Here is an 18,555-nt window from a genome sequence, read left to right as displayed (position 1 = left end):
GATTTTGAAATGAAGAGCCCCAGTGACCTGAGTCGTGGTACAATCATTGATTACTTTTTCAATTTTCTACGCATCCTAAATCTCTTGTTCTTCACATTTTCGCTGCTCATTTCACAAATATCGTCCAATCTCCTCTTCTCTCTTCTAGTGCCCTTTTCTACACTGTTCTCCTTGTCACCTTCGTCTCCCACACGACTTTCAATACTCTCCCTCACTTCACCCACACTATTCACGTATCCCACCTCAGCATCATACTCCTCCCATATCGGACTCGTGACTTCGTACGCCTCTCCCGTGCCGACTTTGACATGCCATTTTGGATGTGGGAAGGGTAGCGCGTAGATGGGGGTACGGAGGTAGGATTCGGGGTAAGAGATGTCTGTCATGTGTGTGATTTGGGGTCGGGAGGAATTGTAGTGGTGGGCGCTGGCGTTCGAGTGCAAGATAGGTTGCATTGCTGGAAATTGAGATTGATGTTGGTGGTTTGAGCATGAAGGCGTTGGATTAAAGTGTTGTGTCTCAACTTGATCGTGCGTAAATAGCGCTTGATGCATTAAGGCGTCGAGGCCAGATCTGATTTGTGCCATTGTGGTTGAGGTCAAGACTTCTTGTGGTAAAGAGTTGAGTAACTAATATTGCGAAAATGCATGAGCATTATGCCGATCAAATACATTGACATACGGGATCAACGCGGTATTTCCAAATACGACTAGAGGATGCTTTCGGAATACATTGGTATTCCGCTCTTTGTTGACCGGATCAAGATGAAGTACAGATGATGCGCAACAAAGAAGAAACGGCGCATCGGAATGCATGAACCCAAGAAGGGCGAAATTTTGAAATTTTGGGCAGATGTGACGCTACTCTATACACTGATTGTTTTGAAGACGTTGAATCCTGATCCTCCTGTAGCCATGATGGCGCCCGGAATCTGCGGGTGCCAGTGCGCCTCCTTGATCTGCTCCATGTAATGTACGAACAGCAATTGCGGTGGCACATCTTGAACGCCTGCTGTATACTTGCTCTCTTCGTCGTCGAGTTCGACAGCCAGATCCCAGAGAGTGAGTGTGTTGTCGCCGGCGCATACAAGCACGATACTGTCGTCTGTGGGATGCCACTCGACTGAGGTAATCTGTTCCTTGTGGAAAGTGTACGACGCAACGGGCGAAGGCTTCTTTTCGCTCGACATGTCGGTAGAGGGCTTCCATTGTCGCAGGTCCCAGACTCCCCACTCGCCGTCGTCTGCACCGGTAGCGAGGAGATGAGCGGTTTGGTGCGACCAACTCAGTACGTTGACGTCTGTTTTTGAGACTTGTACACTGAGCACCGGCTTCCGCGACTTTGACCGCGCGTCCCAGATCTTGACTGTGCCATCGCTCGATGCAGAGGAGAATACGTGCTTCTCGGTTGGTGACCACTGGAGCTCCTCTACCGAACCACTGTGGCCGGTATACGGCGTGGTGTCAGTGACAAAACCTCCACCCTGTGTCCGTGTTGTCGCAAAGATCTTTCCGGTACAATCACCCGTCAGAAGTTTTCCCTCTGGTATCAATGGCGACCAATCTAGCGCATAGCCTTCGTTCGATCCATGTGCGCGAATCGTGCAGACAGGCTTGTTTTGTGTAGGTGAGATGGTGGTACCGGGAGTGTCGAAGGCTGTGAGGTGTGGGGTAACGTCGTGAATCAAGACCTGGCCTGACTCGGTCATTGCGGCGGTAAGGGTCGTGGGAGGTTGTGCGGAGGTGGCTTGCGGTGTCTGGTGGGCACGTATGCGGTTCGTGCAGCTCGTCAACGGTATCGACTTTGTCTCCAGGATAGGATCTGAGGCCTCGTCGTCGGATTCTTCGTCATCGTCCTCTTCATCCTCCTTCTCCATCCGCGACAGGCTGCTCATCTTCATGACCATGATCTGATTCTCCTTGTCCCTTCCTCGTGCTGCTTGTGTGCCGGCCACTGAGTAGACTGTTGCAGGGTATGTTTTGCGGTCTGCGCCTAGATTGTCGGGTACGATGTCGCATGAGAGACAGGGCCACGGCGCTTCGAGCGCGTGGAGCATCTCGTATGTAGAAAGATCGGGGTTCAATGTCTCGCCAGGTGAGAGTTTGTGACGACCGGGAATGAAAGTGTCTTGGTCCACGTCCATGCCATCTGGAGGCGTTAGTTTTTGGATTTTCGACATTTTCCTCCTGCAACCTACTCTCGCGCTCCTCAGCTTCGCGCTCTTCGTCTGGTCGTCCGTCTACACCCGCCTCGAGAATCTCATCCTCGCTCTCGAATTCATCTTCAAATTCATCCTCAAACTCGCCCGCTTCGTTGTGTTGGTCGATTTCCATGGGGCGATCTCCATTTTTGATAGCCTCCTGCTCTTGCTCTGAGTCTGCGGGTCGCTTCGCCATGGTGTGTGAGTGTGTGAGGTTGTGCTTTGGGTGTCGTGTGGCAGGCGTAAAAAAGTTGGCGCTGGAATTTGTCCCGCCAAATGTTTTTTGAGGCGGCTTATCGATCGGCGTATCGGACCACGCTATGACGCCCCCCTCTCTCAGGTGCCCACCGGGGCTGTTGCGTGCATCTCTGGAGCGAAACACTGCGCGCTACCCCCAGTCCAATCGCATCCCGCACATCCCAGGTCAACACCACAGAGGCCGCGCCCATATACCGAGTCTCCCCCCTAAAGTCGCAAAGAATTGTTCGAGGAGCAGAGTCGCCAAGGAAGAAGAAAACACATTGTCAGCTTGCATTCACCGTCTTGACGCGTGCCAGCGCGCTTTCAGCTCAGATCAACAACCGCGGGGACGCTGAGACATACTAGCCATGGAGCCAGAATACTCGAGTCAGGAACCCGCGCAGCAGCCCTACGTAGCTGCCACAGAAGTGCAGCACGTACAGCAAGTGCAGCCTGAGCAGCTGCCGCCCCAGCAACTGCAACCCGAGCCAATGCAGCCCGAGCAGGTGCCTATCGAAGCGGAACAGGAAGCGCAGAAGCACATGGACCAGACCATGGACGTCGCCGACGACAGCATGAGTTCGACTATCACCGCCTCGACTGTCACACCGCTACCAGACCTCACCCAGAACGCGAGCCTTAATAACAGTCCCAACCCCTACGAGCAGCCTCACCGACCCTCAACGTCCTACTCAGACACCGCGTACCAGTACACGACACACAACGGGACGCGCTTCAACACATCATCAGACGCCGACACACCCCCACGGCACGGCTACTACGATGCCAACAAAGAAACACACATGGGCCAGTCGCATTCGCGGCCCAGCTCGCAGATGGGACGCTATCCGACTTCGGAGGGCAACACGCGGTCAAACTCATATCAGGACCAGCGAGGGAGCGCCCAACAGCAACAACAGGAGGCCGCCAAAAATGCCAGCGTCGTCATCAAGGTCGGCATGGTCGGAGACGCGCAGATTGGAAAGACCAGTCTAATGGTCAAGTATGTTGAGGGCAGCTGGGACGAAGACTACATCCAAACGCTCGGTGGGTTACACGGGCATGTTTCACAAACTGCAGATTCTGACAACCACAGGCGTCAACTTCATGGAAAAGACCATCTCGATCCGGAACACAGAGATCACCTTCTCCATTTGGGACTTGGGTGGTCAACGTGAATTCGTGAACATGTTGCCGTTGGTTTGCAACGATGCTGTTGCCATACTCTTCATGTTCGACTTGACGCGAAAAAGCACATTGAACTCCATCAAGGAGTGGTACAGACAGGGACGCGGTTTCAACAAGACTGCCATCCCGTTTTTGGTCGGCACAAAGTACGACCACTTTGTCAACTTCCCGCGCGAGGAGCAGGAGGAGATATCTAATCAAGTACGAGTCTCTGCCAAAAACAATTCAGAGTCGAAGGACTAACAGCTTCTAGGCTAAGCGATTTGCACGAGCAATGAAGGCCAGTCTAATCTTCAGCTCGACTAGCCATAGCATCAATGTGCAGAAGGTGAGAGCCATCCATTCCCATTGCTAAGCCCATACTGACTCTGCTTCAGATCTTCAAGATCGTGTTATCCAAAGCCTTTGACCTGAAGTGCACCATCCCCGAGATAGAAAATATTGGCGAACCCTTACTCCTCTACCAGGCCGTTTAGTCGCCGGCAGACCGTAGAGTCAGGCCTAGGACAGAGGGAACACGTATGAACCTGTCCGAGGGTCAGATTGGGCGCGTCTTCTACCGGAACGTTACCATGAGCGAATGATTTTCATGACTGTTTTGCGTGGGATTGCATGGCTCGGCGATTGGAGCAAGGTGCTAGATACATGGTTGGTCCAAAACCGGCGTTCTTCTGCTTGTATATGCGGAAGTGATTGTATGATTCGGGCAGCAGGGCCTCGGCCGGGGCACAGAGTCCAGCGCCAAGGACGCGCAAGATTTTTAGCTTTACAGCAAACATCCTAGTGTAATACCGACTTGTCAGAATCGATCGCATCTCATTAGGTTTACGTGACTTCCAATCAACACACATGGCGGCAAGTTTAGGCGAATGACGTAAGCTTCCGCAGCTAAAAAGTTACGGATCCCAGCAAGCAACACCAAATAACCCAGCTCCAAAACCGCGTCCACAGAATTTGCCCCAGCACGAACGAGGTTACAACATCGAGAAACCGGGTCGCGAACCGATCAACACACCGAATATCAAAAGCAACCCATAGCCTTACCAGTAGGATCGTCGCGGAGGCTTTACAAGAACGACTTGTGAGGATACAATCTTAGAAAGACAACTTCAACCCACCACCACAATGGCGCTTCCTTCAATAGCGCTCCCGGGGCAACTGCTCGGAAGTGTCGACAAATACAGCCCGGGACCAGGGACGCACATCCACGACTCGCAAATCTACGCCTCAATAGCTGGACCCGTTTTCTCTTCGCCATCACATCCCTCCACACAAAGCGCATCATCCAAGTCCGGCAAACTCGCGCCGCTGCTCTCAATAACGCGTCCTCCCACCTCCACGGACCCCGGTATCCTCGGTCCCAACTCTGGCGGCGGCGTGCCCCTCCTACCCACCGTCTCAAGCACAGTCCTAGTCCGCATAACGCGCCTCGGCCCACGCTTCGCGAGCTGCGAAATCCTCGTCATCGACAACGCCGTATGTCGCGAAGCCTTCCTCGCGCAGATCCGACGAGAAGATATCCGGGCTACAGAGAAGGACAAGATAAAGATTGAGGAGAGCTTCAGGGTGGGTGATCTGGTCAGAGGCACGGTCATTAGTCTGGGCGATAGCGGCAATTACTACGTCGCTACGGATCGCAATGAGTTTGGTGTCGTGTTGGCTAGGAGTGAAGAGGGCAGGGTTATGCATCCGGTTAGTTGGAAGGAGTTTAGGGATCCGGTCAGTGGGAAGGCGGAGGCGAGGAAGGCTGCTAAGCCGTTTTGATGGAAGTTATGGGATACAGTGGACGAGATGAAGAGGAAGGAAAAAGTAGGTTGCTGGAACAAGCACGACAACCGGCCATAAGATACCCATGACGTGGAATGAAGAGTAAGATCAAGTGTATTTGGCATGCGAAGAAGACATTAGCGAGCTACAGAAGGCATACATCCTTGGGAAAGTGACACGAATTCCGTCTAAGAGCCGTGAAACTGGGTAACGATGGCCGCTATCGAATGCATAGAGCGCGTTCTTTTGCTTGCATCAGCCGCGAATTGCCCTATCTATTCCATTTCTCCGGCCTCAGGCACACAACAACCTCAGCAACAGCATCATCAACGGAACAAGCCTCTGCGCACCAAGATCTAGCTGAGACAGCGAGGGGCCACGAGCTAAATATACCTCCTACCTTCCACCTTCTTCCAAACCCCCGGTGGCGAAAATAGCAACGAAGCAAAACCAAACACGGTCGCAGCGATGGATGTGACAATACTCTCGGTACCTGCATCGTGACGCGTATCATGTATGCAAGGCCGGGGAATCACACCCAACACGTAGTGTTCCATGACTCGAGGCAACACACGGGGGCCAAGGGTAGTAGGCATGTGTAAGGTAACCCGAGAAGACGAGCTAAGTTCAGTGGCCAGGACTGCAGTCCTAGTGCTGCTTCACATGCATGTAGTAGAGCTGCACCACGAGAACGATTTAGAGTGAAGTTGAAATGAACAGCGAATAACACATCGTTTGCAATTGTGAGAAATAAAGTAGAATATACTACGATTGACGCTTTCGCTGTACGCGTCGAAGACGTTTTTAAATGAATCACCAGGTGTGCTCGCTGCACACAAATCCCCTATGATGTCGTCATGAAATAGCACAACGAGGTCGTCTCTGAAAATTCCCATCTGTATCCCACCACACCGTCTTAGTCCTTCTCCTTTTTCTTCCCTCAGATTTGCTTCAAAAACACCCAAAATCGCAGCCTTTCCCTAGGTGTGAATGTGAATGGTACCAGGAATCGTAGATACGCCGAAACTCCGACCATGCTTGGGTCGACGCTGATCGCGTTGGATGAGCGCCTCTCGCTAATCATGCCACGCAAGATGCTGTAAAGATGACATCTTGTGTAATCCTTGATCGCAATTCTGGTGTTTGGAAAACACTCCCTCTACCGTGTATGCTGTGGTGATGTCGTTTACAACAACGACGATCGTTCGACAGCAGTGTTGGAGGTCGTTCTCGACAATACCCATAGTCTTACATATGCTGTCCTCTTCCAGACAGCAACGCCTCTTCTATTTGGTAGCGTGGTAGTCTTCTACAGAACGCCTCCGGGCAGGGGTGTCCCTCTATTCTGGTTACCCCACCCGAAGCTCTCTGTTTGCGGATTGACGGGCCGTACATCGTTTCCGCCCACAGTGCTGACATGGCCTTCTTGCGGTGCTGCATGCTTCCTAAGCATGAACATCGGTTTCCGGCCTTCCTTGTCAAGTTGTTTGAACAATATCAGCGGCCTCTCGTTGAGTCCAAGACAGCGCTCCTGATCACCGTGTACAATATACAGGGCATACTGGCGCCAATCTGCTGTAATGTTGTATTTCTTAAGCGCAACCGGAAGCACCTTGTGGCACGGATCGTCGATTGAGACTCGGAACGATTTGAAGATTTCAACTTGCGGGTTCGTGGATGGCGTGGATGCGGGATTGGATGCGGAGGTGTTCATCGAGCTTGAGCCGCCAGAGAGTGGTGGGTCGCGATCGTCGGGGGTCGGTGTTGGTGCAGCGTTGTTTCGCATCTGTCGTGATGACAGTGGTGCGGGCGTAGCGCGGGGGTCGCGATTGCGGTCGGATACAGCAGTCGTGTCTGAATTCCATGTGTTTTGACTCCACCCTGAGCTGCCGTCGTGATCGTGCCCGCTTCGGGGTATTTCGCGGTTGTACTGGCGGCCTTGGCCTTGTGTGTATGCGGGGGATGTCGGGGAGGGCTGGGCGATGGAGTTGGGCGACAGTTGCGGGCCACCACCGAGAGATGCTGTGAGGTGTGAGGAGGCTGCGACGGCTGCTGCGGAGGGGTCCAAAGAAGAATGATCGACAAGAGCGCGATGTTCTTGGATTGTTGGAGAGGGGTTCTTTGGCGCGGATCCAAGGAAAAGCTTCTTGGTAGAGAACTTACGCGAAAGACTGCTGCCACCAGATCTCTCTTGAGTTGCAGGTGGCGATGTGACGGAGTGCTCGTGGGGCGTAGGCAGGGGCTGGTTGTCCTTGAGCATGCGCACGAGTGGCAGGATCTCCTCTCGTAGCCGCTTGTTCTCGTCCATGACCCTGCTGAGGTCTTCTCGGAGATGTCGCAGCTCCGATTCGGCCGTGTGTATGCGCTCGTCGCGCGCCTGGACTACGCGAATGACCTTGGCGAAGTCGTCTTGGGTTGGCGGCGCTTCCTGTGCCGACGTATCCGCGGCTGAGGTGGTGGTTAGACGTGCAACGCCATGGCAACGGCAATGGACTCACATAGCGGGACGTAGTCGTCGGGGTCCATGGGCACATTCTGCCGCACCTTGATCTCGTAGACGGCCTTGAGGATTGTCAGGCGGTGGCCTACGCTGCCGACGCCCAGCTCCTTCAGCTCGGCATGCTGGAGGGCGGCGAGCACGTCGCCCGTGATGCCCTCGTCTACACACAATGGGTTAGCAAACAATGCTAATGGTGCGCGCGGTGCGACGTACTAGCAAAGGTATCCGAGTACTGCTCCAGGCCCAGGTCGGCGATGAAGTCGGCCGTCTGGTCCTCGTTCCACTCCATTATGTGCCCCGTCGGGCTGCTCTTGCTGTCGCGCGAATGGGTGAAGGTGGTGGGCGTGTGTTCAGTGCTCAGCGGGCCGGAGCTCGTGGGGGAGCTCTCGTACTCGGCGGGTAGGGTCGGGCTAGAGATGCCCTGGCGCTCAAACTCGTCATCGGCGTCCGAGTCCTCATGGTACTTGGTCGTGTAGGCCATGGTGGGCGTGACGTCGACGGCCTCGTCGGGCGTCGCAGGGTTGGCAGAGGGCGGAGGGAGGTGATGCTGCCAAGCCCTCGCAGCTTGCTCGTCGAGGGGACGACGTCTGTGTTATCGATGGCGATGTCGCGCAGGCCGGGCGGTCCAGTGTCGTCGATAGGGCACCCTGTCTGAGACGAAGCGAGATTGAGCCGGCGTGTTTCGTCTCCAGCGGGAGCAGGTCGGGCTATCCTGGGCGCAGTCTCAGATACACTGCTAGCCGTGGCACGCAAGAGTGCAGGGCGGGGAGGGTGAAGGTCTTCGCAGGCGGCCAGGCGTGCCGGTCCCTAAGCGCTTTGTCGTCGACGCCTGATGGGGAAGCGCGTATCCTCGGGGGCTGCGATGGTCCCTGCAGTCGCCCTATGCCTTTGCCTGAGGTAGAAAGAAGGCGGCCAGGATGACGATGGAGAGCAGCGAGACGACGAGGCAGTGCACAGCAGGAGGAAGAGCGCTCTGCTCACGACGCCTTAGTAGACTGGCTCGCCTGCTTCTGGATGCCAATACCAATACCGTCGACAGGCGGCTAGCAGGGCCACCCAAGCCAAAGCGGGATAGAGCCCTCGGGGTCCGAGCTTCCCATACCAGCTGGGAGCCAATATTGCGATAAAGGATGCAGGTACCAAACACTCAGCTCTCACCACCGCCTGCCCATCCACGTCGGGCGGCTTTGCACATGAACCCTCTTGCTTCAGGCTCCTAGCCGCCCCCTCTCGCGGCGCCGCTCCCGGCATCTCCCCTCCTCTCCCCCCATCGCCCACGCTGCACCTGCTCGCTTTCGGATCCGGCAAGTGCAATCTTGCAAGTTATCGTTCGCATCACGAGCCCGCAACGGCACCCGGTAAACCACGCACATGCGTCTAACGATCTTCACCGCCAACGTTGAACTAGGGCCATCTCTGCCGGCATCTGCCCGAATACGGCTACCCCAGCCAGTCGTTTAAGACGCTGCATCCCATATTACGACATCTGGCTACCTCCGAGCTTCAGAGCACAATCCCACGTGCGCCCAGCTCCCCGTCGTCTACGCGAACAGGATCACCCACTACTTCGCTATAAGGTAGCTCGCCCGGTATTGACAACTTTAGACGAACCTCCTCCTTTTTTCCTTTTCCACTACAATCTCACACCTGACGACTCACGAGCTCGGAACAATGTCTCAATCCATCAATGTAACTACGACTCAGGCCCAGTCCGGCATCTCCCAAGACCTGCGGAACAACATTTACTCGGCCCTTCTTTCTGGCGATGGCATCCGCAATATTGAATCCACCCTAGACGAATCCCTGCGGGCCTCTGGGTTCAAAGACGATCTAAGAGCCTACATTACCGATCTGTTCCGCTCGGGCCAGGCTACTACCTGCGAGGAAGCCCGGAATCTGGCGATGCAGAAGATCAGAGAGCAAACACGTGGTTTGGAGGATCAATCCAATGGCGTAAACGGTACCAACGGAACGACGAATGGGGATGGAGAAAATGGAGAGGAAGTCAACTTGAAGATTCCTAAATCGGCAATCGACGCCGGTGCAAAGACAGTCATGAAGGAGTTGGAGAAGGTGTGCGACATCACATACGAAGACGACAAGTGATCGCCCCTCCTGCAATCTGAGAAAGAGTCCACCTTCCATGCCACAGCAAAATGCAGGCTCGTGTCGCCCGAGTCAGTGTAGTTGAAGGGGAAGTCTGCAAAGCAATGGCCTTAACGAACGATACTATCGAGCGCACAGCCGACACCGTTGCAATGTGGGGCGGGCGACATCGTTCAACGGCACCGATGGGTTCCGGCCGCTGTCTCGGGTGATCAGAGACCTCGCTTGTGCCCATGAAACCTTGCCTCATGACCGCTGCGCCAAGTGGGCAGCGTTGAATCAACCATGTTGGAGGCTCGGCCGTTCGTTGAGTATGGACGATTGGTGTAAAAAGTGCACGGTGATGGAAAAGGGAGTCAGGTCAGAGGTAGTAACACAGATCAATACAAGGACATAGTAGGCGCAGCAAAAGTTCATTGATAACATGCATTCTCATTGAGGCCATTGGTTCGTGAAAGATACTACTGATATCCTGTCAAAGCGCTAGCAATTACGCGCGCCTCCATCTATCTATGAGACGTCAATCGCCCCTCATGCCGTGTGATGATGAAAAAGGGAAACCCATCCGTCATGGTCCTGCAACTGTCTAGTTGTACAGGTCCTCGTCCTCACCACCAGCGCCGAACGTGTTCTGCTCACCACCACCCGCTGCGTTCTCAGCATCGGGGAAGCGGAAGAAGCTTGATCCACCAGAGTTCTTCATTGACTGTGCGAAGGCCTCGTACCGGCGGATCTCAACATCGGTGACGGAGCGACGAGCGGAGCGCATGGCCTCCTCGAAGTGAGCCTTGGTCAGCACAGGTACTGGGTCCTCCTCGTCTACCTCCATGTCGACATCCTCACCAGCAGCCTCGCGAGCCTTGCGGCGCTCGATGTCAATCGCAATAGACTGCTTAATGGCGAGCTTGACCGCACGCTGGGTGACGAATCCAAGATCGGCACCGGAGAATCCGTGGGTGTTCTGGGCGATGAAGTCGATGTTGACATCCTCGGCGACAGGGGTCTTGCGAAGCTGAGCCTTGATGATGCTGGCACGCGACGCCAGATCGGGCAGAGGAACGTAGACGAGAGTGTCAAGACGACCAGGACGGCACAAAGCATTGTCGAGCTGTTCCGGTCGGTTGGTGGCACCGATAACGAAGACGTTCTTCTTCGATGTCATACCGTCCATCTCGGTAAGGAGCTGGTTGACGACACGGTCAGATGCACCACCGGCATCGCCTTGAGATCCACCACGCGACTTGGCGATAGAGTCCAACTCGTCCAGGAAGACGACGCAAGGTGCAGCGGCACGCGCCTTGTCGAAGATGTCACGGATGTTGCTCTCAGACTCACCGAACCACATGGAGAGCAGCTCGGGACCCTTGATGGAGATGAAGTTGGCGGCGCACTCGTTGGCAACAGCCTTGGCAAGAAGCGTCTTACCAGTACCAGGAGGACCGTAGAACAGTACACCTCGCGATGGAGACATACCGAACTTGAGGAACTTGTCGGGGTGGTCGACTGGGTACTGCACGGACTCAATGAGCTCGCGCTTGACTTCCTCCAGACCACCAATGTCCTCCCACCGAACGTTGGGAACCTCGACAACAGCGACCTCGCGAAGGGCTGATGGGTTGGATACGCCAAGAGCGAAACGGAAGTTCTCCATGGTCACGCCCAGCGAGTCGAGAACCTCAGCGTCAATGGTGTCCTCGTCCAGATCGATGAGGTCCATCTTCTCACGAATTTGCTGCATGGCAGCCTCAGAGCAAAGCGATGCCAAATCCGAACCAACGTAACCGTGAGTCTCAGCAGCGATGGTCTGTAGGTCGACGTCGTCACCGAGCTTCATGTTCTTGGTGTGGATCTGCATGATCTCGAGACGGCCGGTAGGGTCGGGAATACCAATGTCGACTTCACGATCGAAACGTCCGAAACGACGGAGAGCGGGGTCGATCGAGTTGGGTCGGTTGGTGGCGGCCATGACAACGACGTTCGAGCGAGCCTTCATACCGTCCATGAGGGTGAGCAGTTGCGAGACGACACGGCGCTCGACTTCACCGTTAGTCTTCTCACGCTTGGGCGCGATGGAGTCGATTTCATCAATGAAGATGATCGCGGGGGAATTCTTCTCGGCCTCCTCGAACGCCTTGCGCAGATTTGACTCTGACTCTCCGGCCATCTTGGACATGATCTCGGGACCGTTGATCAGGAAGAAGAACGCACCAGTCTCGTTGGCGACAGCACGAGCCATCAATGTCTTACCGGTACCGGGAGGACCGTACATCAGGATACCACGCGGAGGCTTGATACCGATGGACTTGAAGAGCTGAGGATGCCTCAGTGGCAACTCGACCAACTCTCGGATCTGCGCCATCTGCTTTCGGCAGCCACCAATGTCGTCGTAGCCAACCTCGTTGAGGTTACCCTCCTCGTCCTCGCGCTGGATGGGCTCGCCCTCGCAGTGGATGACCGTATCTTGTGCGACGATACCGAACTCTGGTGGGTCGACCTCGACGACCTTGAACTCCACTTGTCGCATACCGCCGCGGGCTGTGAATGTGTCGCCTTGACGAACCGGTCGGTAGGCTTCGCGGAAGTATGGGGCGAGGAAAACGTCGAACAGCGAACCGGTGATACCCTCGACAGTGTCGGCGATGGGGAGGACTGCAATGCGCTTGGCCTGCAATGGAGTTAGCTTTGTATCAGAATTTCAGAGATGTAGCTACGTACGTATTTGATGTCAGGGCACGGGTGGATGGTGATAACATCACCGTGCTTGACACGCAGGTTGTGGCGAACGACACGGTTTATCCGCGCAGAGCCATCGTCAAGGTCGTCATCGGCGAGCACGATAAGAACAGTGTCCTTCCGCTTCTTGCCCTTGACAAGGACTGTGTCACCACGGAAGAGCTGGAGCGTCTCCATGGTGTTGTTTGAGAGGGCGATAATCGAGTTGTCATCGTTGACGGCGTCGGTGACACTGCGGAGTCAGTACGGCTTCTTTGTGTCGCCTCGTGGCGTACTTACATCAGCGAGTTTGGCTTCTTCTTCTTCTTGAGGATGGCAGTTGCGGTCTCGTCATTCTGTGGCGGATCAGTAAAGGCGGTCTCAGACGGGTGTTTGGCAGTGCCTACATCCTTGGGCTCAGCGCCATCGGGGTTCCTGGAGTTCTGTTAGTCGCGGTTGCAGACATGTGGCTGGTGGCAATGCACGTACTTGGAAAGATCCACCTTCGGCTTGGAGTGGTCTGGTTCAGCGGACATCTTGCTGATGTGTCTCTATGGAATGCTGCGACTGTACTTTTCCGGTGCAAAGAGGGACGCCGGGATTTGCAGCGCGGTGTAATGGGTTGTGGGTGGGGTGGGGGGTAAGATGGAGGTGATGGGTCTTTGGTGTTTGGGGCGTGGTGGTTTAAGTAAGTTGGAGCTTGAACAGTGTCGGTGATCTCACTGCTCGAGCTAGCTTGATGTTGCCTTAGGGTCCGTGCTCCTTCCGCCGCCGCAACATTGGAAGTTGCTGGAAACGCTTAGACAAGCCGGCCTACTGGAAACACTGTGTCCCTTTCACCGTCAATTGCTTCCCGCCTCCCTCGGAAAGGCCCCATGCGGGCCAATCAGGCTCGCTTTGTGCTACTCTTCGCATCTCCAGGGTGAGACTGGCGTTGTTACGCGTCCGACTGGAGCCTGCTGCAGCCTCATTCGCGCCACCAAAACGCCAAGAAGTCTCCATATCGGTCCTTCGTCAGTGCGCGCGATAAGTAAACCTACATGTCCGTCAGGTACACCTAGATCGTAGCAGTACTGGTACCCGTCCAACGCTTGCCAAATCCTATGCGTACCATGGGTAGCTACGGCAGTCACTCTCTGGCACACATATAAGGAAAGAACCCTTGCTGTTTCACACCACAATACTTCTGGATGTTTTCAGATTGGCGATGGTTCGCCTGCATGTTCTAGTCTTTCAGGCTGCTAGCTGCTTTATGATCCCTGGCCTCATAGATATGTATTAGGATATACTGACTTCTTGCATTAGACACCTTCACACGTCCTGCTGTTGCATTCCAGCAGACGCTGCACATGCTTGCTTCTCCATCTCGCGCAAGCATGGCGCTTGGAACATATTGCCATACACCATGTTCTTCACAGTACCGACAGCGACTAGTAGCCACAGAAGTATGACACTGGCACCAAGTACCGTACCCAGAATCCTGAAGAATGCGGATGGCAGTTCCTGTCCGATGGTGATGGTAGACATTGTAAAGACGCCAATGGGAAAAGTGAACCCCCACCAACCCATATTGAAAGGGAACTTGCTCCGACTGATTGACGCGACTGCGAAGAATAGCCATACCAATCCAAACCCCCATAGCGTAATGGCGGTCATCCAGCCTAGTACGTAGAGAACTTCGCCGGCCATTGGATGCAACGTGTTCGTCTCTGGAAAGGTCTTTGAAGCCTGCATTCCGAGTTTCAACGCAGCGTATCCGCCCTGTCCCATAGGTCCAAGAGGCAGGAAGACACTGACGATCACTTCCTGAGATGGGAGATTATGGATGGCAAGACGGTGGAAGTACATCACCATAACCACGAGTGCTAGTGGCACGCCCATACCCCACAGCACATAGCTGGTGACTATGGTAATGAGGGCGTGGTTTGGCTCAGGTAGCACTGACGCGACAACACCACCGGAAGCTGCTGCAACAATACAGGCTACGATTGGTAAAAGCCAGGCTGCTGTCATTGTCTCGTGGCGATTGTGGTGTTCCGTCATCCTGCTGTGATGTCAGCAGGCGATGTTACTTCGTGTTTGTCACTCTGAATACATAGTGCCAGACTGTTACGACCGAAAGCAAGCATGGATCAACTTACATTTGGAAAGGTAGCCAGAGACAACAGGCCACGCTCAATGCAACATCGACCCACCACATTCCCCAAACGATATACGCCGTCGAGCCACCCCAAGCTGGTACGCAGATCGTAGCGAACATACTGACGATGGTAGCCAATCCCATAGGTATCGTGCCGAGAAAGAGCGATTGCACCGGATGTCGGAGCATTAGTGTCCATGTGGCGGGGTAGAGTGTATATCTCAGGATGGATATTAAGAGTATGATGGAGAATATGAGTACGTTTAAGATGAAGAAAGCGATACTGAGGGTTCTCAGCGAGCCATGGTAACGAGGGTAGAGCTCAGAGAAGGCATTGAGCAAGATCGCGACGATGCCTGTACCCATCGTGACAGCGAACTAGGGATTGGTCAGTTCTGTATTCCGCTGAAATTGCGGAGAGGTTCTCGTACCCATGACGGAGTGAAGTTCTGGACAACGCGTCGCCAGCCCCGACGGTCGGCAGGTATCAGCCACTTGGGCAGTACTTGAGCATCTGCAAATTGTTCCTTGCTTCGGCACGTTTCGCCTGGTCTGAGACGAGCCTCACGTTGTATCGCGCATGGTGTTGACATTCTGATGATGTTTGAATGAAGGGTTGGAGCTGAAAGAGACCAAGAGTGATTGACAATGAGAGGATGAAACTAGAGAAGAGGAAATCACACTTCACTTATACAAACATTCGCAGCTTAGAGTCATCGTGTTTCCAGGCTAGACCTATCTTTCTTCACAATCGCCTGTATCTTCGTCGAGATTTGCTGATTATACGGCTTGCACAGGCCACAACGGCCGGTTCTTCGGCGACGGTCCGAACTTCGTTACGTCAAACTCGATTACTCACACTATCGCGATAGCGTTGGGAATAAGTTCTGTCCATCCACGAATATTGTGCGAACGATTGTCTGGTTGCCATAATTGCGTGATGAAGGATTTACAGACTGAAGCCGGGAGTCCTTGAGCAATCTGGAAGGGATGATTGATGCTAGCTGAACTGGGTCTAGAGCAAATTGCGGCTTCCGGACTGCCCATGTGCGGAGGTGCGGGCAGACGAGAACACTTCACGGGCCTACTCGTGGTCTTCGCACTCGAGCCCTGATGAACCTCATCGCTGCAACGTGGTGTCCTGCTCCGCACCGCGGTAGTCGCACCTGCGGGTGGACAAGCAACTCTCGCTGTCAATACACACGCGTTTACCCAGGGAGTTACATCGCGAAACAACACCTGCTTCGGCATAGTGCATCGGTATTGCTGACGTTACTTCCACGGGCCTACCTCCTCACCGGCAACGTCGCGTTCGTTGCTTCACTGCCAGCCAATAGGGGCGTCATCTCTCCTTCTTCCGCCGTAGCACCTTCGCAGCCTACACCATGTACATGCTCACGGGTTTCGTCAGGTATGAGAGATTCCAACCCTATGTCAAAATATACCACATCGCGAGCTGACAAGTTGTGTCAAGCCTACGGGTCGAATGTCCCCAATGCGGCTCTGTATTCCTTTCATCGGAAGAGTTAAAACTACATGAATCGATTACACACAACTTCTGTCAAGAATGTTACCACGAGTTTTCCAACTGGACAGAGCTGAAGTATCATTTCCGTAAACGCGGTTGTGCTTACGTTTGTGACGGGTGCGATGGAATTTGGAGGACTGCTTGGACTTTTCAACAGCATGTTGCAGCATTCAACGTTTGCAAGGCATGCGAGCGGCACTTCGACACACCCTCGAACCTAATACATGTAAGTCAAGACCAGCTATCGGGATGCAACCAAGGCTAATTGCGAATTACAGCACGAACTGACGCACCGCAAACCTGCCTACGAGTGCCTCGCTTGCACACGCAATTTCACCACCTACGGAGGAATGATCATCCACCTTGAGTCTGGTGCCTGTTCTTCCGGTATTGATGCATACGACTTGGCGCTCACCACCGCGAGATGCTTCCAAGGAGGAAAATTCTTCATGCACAAGGAAGATCGAGAGGCCATCAAGCAGGGCATCGACTTGCTGCGAATATTCCGTGAGCAAGGTGGTAGCACTCTTGTCTTCTGTTGTCCTACTTGCGGCACCAATTTCCCGAAATTATCGAGTATGTTCATGCACGTGGAATCGCCTGCTTGCTCTCAGCAGCTGGGCGAAGGGGCAGTTGGTAAGCTCCAAACGTGGCTTTCTAACTGTCACGGTTGAAGAACAGCTTCACGACGAGGTTATTACTCATCTCGACGTTTTCAAATACCAGCAACTTCTATGATGTACATTAACAACGTCCGCGGGTATCCGCATTTGACCTTCATGAAGCCTGGTCAGAATTCGTGTCGCATCTTGCTGCATACACATCAGAAAATCTTCAAAAATGAATGCTTAACAGAGTCATGTATACTCCTTTGCACGATAAATGCGACACGAGCTGTTGCAGAAACAATACATGTGTTCGGTATTACTTTTCACACAAGCTACCTCGATACTTACAAAGTTTGTAGATTCGAGCCAGTGGCATTTATCTTCGCCTCTGCCATCAACATCCTCTTCTGGTCCAGGTCGAAGACAATGTACGCTCCTTGCATGAATGGGGCACCCAGGCTCGCGAAATCGTCTCCATCCGAAGGAAAAATCGGTAGATAGCACTGAGCGCCGCTTGGGGACGAGTCGCGTACCAGCATGGCGGCCAGAGGGGTGCTGACTTTCGCTCGGTTATTGTTGAAGCCGAATGAAAGGCTTTCTCCGCGAGAGCCTAGATCGCATGACACACTACCAAGTCGACCAGCCTGCTCATCGAAGGTCGTACCTACAGCCATAGCTAGGGCGCGCAGTGAGGTCGAGGGGACATTCAGGGCCGGGTTTCCGGTATCGATTAACACTGGAGGTAGACCGCCTCGTGGTGCCAAGTCGACATTCGAGCCGGAGAGAGATGAGTCGCCGCCCACTAGCTGCATGGAGCTCCAGTTGATAACAAATTTCGATGCAACTCCATTGTTGTTCAACAAGAACGAACCTGCATCTTGGAGCTGACCTTGGAACTTAGCCGTGTCAACGCCACCAAACACAATGGAGCCTTCGGGGTTACCTGTCGAAACTTTTGTCAGTGGGATATACGGTAATGTAGATGCCGCGACTCACGGAAGTCATTCATGTAAACACCATACACATTGGCGTCGCTCGCACCAGCTTCTTTGAGTTTGGCAGGCGCGTTCTGATAAGTCGGCCGGACGACTTCATTCTCAACAGGTCCGATACCTAAGATGGGGAAAAGTGGAGTGTCGGCTGGTAGGGAACCTTGTTCGATAACTCCCAGCTGCGCATTAGATATGGTCTGTTTCCCGAGTGTCAATGCGGTAGAAATGAATCGCCCTCGGAACGCAGCACCGTTAGCGAAATCGGTGTTTAGTTCAATGTCAACGTCTTTCAGACTGCTGTCCTTGTCCGTGTCGAAGGAGCCAGTGACGAAAGGAGTGCCGGAGCATTGTTGTTGCTGGTCCTGGCATATACGACTGCCAGTCCTTGGAATGATGAGATCGCTGCTTCCCGTATCCAAAACTGCTGTTATCGACTGCGGCGGCGTACCGACTCCTATCGAGATGAGAGGAACGAATGAACCGGCATTGTCCATATGCTTGATAGGTATTGACAAGAGTTTCGGAGTTTGCGCCCGTGCAATTTGCACACCAATGAGGAAAGATATGCAGAAGG

General features: G+C 53.9%; 8 protein-coding genes across 8 annotated transcripts; 3 read left to right on the top strand and 5 right to left on the bottom strand.

Annotated features, from left to right (window-relative positions):
- Positions 1-865: 865 nt before the first annotated feature.
- Positions 866-2,396, bottom strand: J4E88_000384 (uncharacterized protein; the record flags this gene model as incomplete). The annotated part of the gene is made up of 2 exons (XM_049394062.1): positions 866-2,148; positions 2,198-2,396. 2 exons carry the CDS (start codon positions 2,394-2,396, stop codon positions 866-868), a joined length of 1,482 nt encoding a protein of 493 aa, XP_049259891.1.
- Positions 2,397-2,808: 412 nt separating this feature from the next.
- J4E88_000383 (uncharacterized protein) lies at positions 2,809-4,104 on the top strand (the record flags this gene model as incomplete). Its single annotated transcript, XM_049394061.1, has 4 exons — positions 2,809-3,487; positions 3,537-3,829; positions 3,882-3,956; positions 4,006-4,104. 4 exons carry the CDS (start codon positions 2,809-2,811, stop codon positions 4,102-4,104), a joined length of 1,146 nt encoding a protein of 381 aa, XP_049259890.1.
- Positions 4,105-4,753: 649 nt separating this feature from the next.
- J4E88_000382 (uncharacterized protein) lies at positions 4,754-5,392 on the top strand (the record flags this gene model as incomplete). The annotated part of the gene is made up of 1 exon (XM_049394060.1): positions 4,754-5,392. The coding sequence occupies one exon, from the start codon at positions 4,754-4,756 to the stop codon at positions 5,390-5,392; it is 639 nt and encodes a 212-aa protein (XP_049259889.1).
- A 1,312-nt stretch (positions 5,393-6,704) lies between these two features.
- On the bottom strand, positions 6,705-8,376 carry J4E88_000381 (uncharacterized protein; the record flags this gene model as incomplete). The annotated part of the gene is made up of 4 exons (XM_049394059.1): positions 6,705-7,417; positions 7,559-7,843; positions 7,894-8,055; positions 8,109-8,376. 4 exons carry the CDS (start codon positions 8,374-8,376, stop codon positions 6,705-6,707), a joined length of 1,428 nt encoding a protein of 475 aa, XP_049259888.1.
- A 1,190-nt stretch (positions 8,377-9,566) lies between these two features.
- On the top strand, positions 9,567-10,001 carry J4E88_000380 (uncharacterized protein; the record flags this gene model as incomplete). The annotated part of the gene is made up of 1 exon (XM_049394058.1): positions 9,567-10,001. One exon carries the CDS (start codon positions 9,567-9,569, stop codon positions 9,999-10,001), a length of 435 nt encoding a protein of 144 aa, XP_049259887.1.
- Positions 10,002-10,587: 586 nt separating this feature from the next.
- Positions 10,588-13,249, bottom strand: CDC48 (AAA ATPase cdc48; the record flags this gene model as incomplete). Its single annotated transcript, XM_049394057.1, has 5 exons — positions 10,588-12,666; positions 12,717-12,966; positions 13,014-13,069; positions 13,121-13,148; positions 13,203-13,249. 5 exons carry the CDS (start codon positions 13,247-13,249, stop codon positions 10,588-10,590), a joined length of 2,460 nt encoding a protein of 819 aa, XP_049259886.1.
- A 775-nt stretch (positions 13,250-14,024) lies between these two features.
- Positions 14,025-14,756, bottom strand: J4E88_000378 (uncharacterized protein; the record flags this gene model as incomplete). The annotated part of the gene is made up of 1 exon (XM_049394056.1): positions 14,025-14,756. One exon carries the CDS (start codon positions 14,754-14,756, stop codon positions 14,025-14,027), a length of 732 nt encoding a protein of 243 aa, XP_049259885.1.
- Positions 14,757-17,333: 2,577 nt separating this feature from the next.
- On the bottom strand, positions 17,334-18,475 carry J4E88_000377 (uncharacterized protein; the record flags this gene model as incomplete). Its single annotated transcript, XM_049394055.1, has 2 exons — positions 17,334-17,932; positions 17,986-18,475. 2 exons carry the CDS (start codon positions 18,473-18,475, stop codon positions 17,334-17,336), a joined length of 1,089 nt encoding a protein of 362 aa, XP_049259884.1.
- Between the last annotated feature and the right edge of the window lie 80 nt (positions 18,476-18,555).

Source organism: Alternaria novae-zelandiae, assembly GCF_023758075.1.
Source record: "Alternaria novae-zelandiae strain BMP 2774 chromosome Unknown scaffold_1, whole genome shotgun sequence".
Classification (NCBI taxonomy): Eukaryota; Fungi; Ascomycota; class Dothideomycetes; order Pleosporales; family Pleosporaceae; genus Alternaria; species Alternaria novae-zelandiae.
This window is presented reverse-complemented; position numbering and strand designations above follow the sequence as displayed.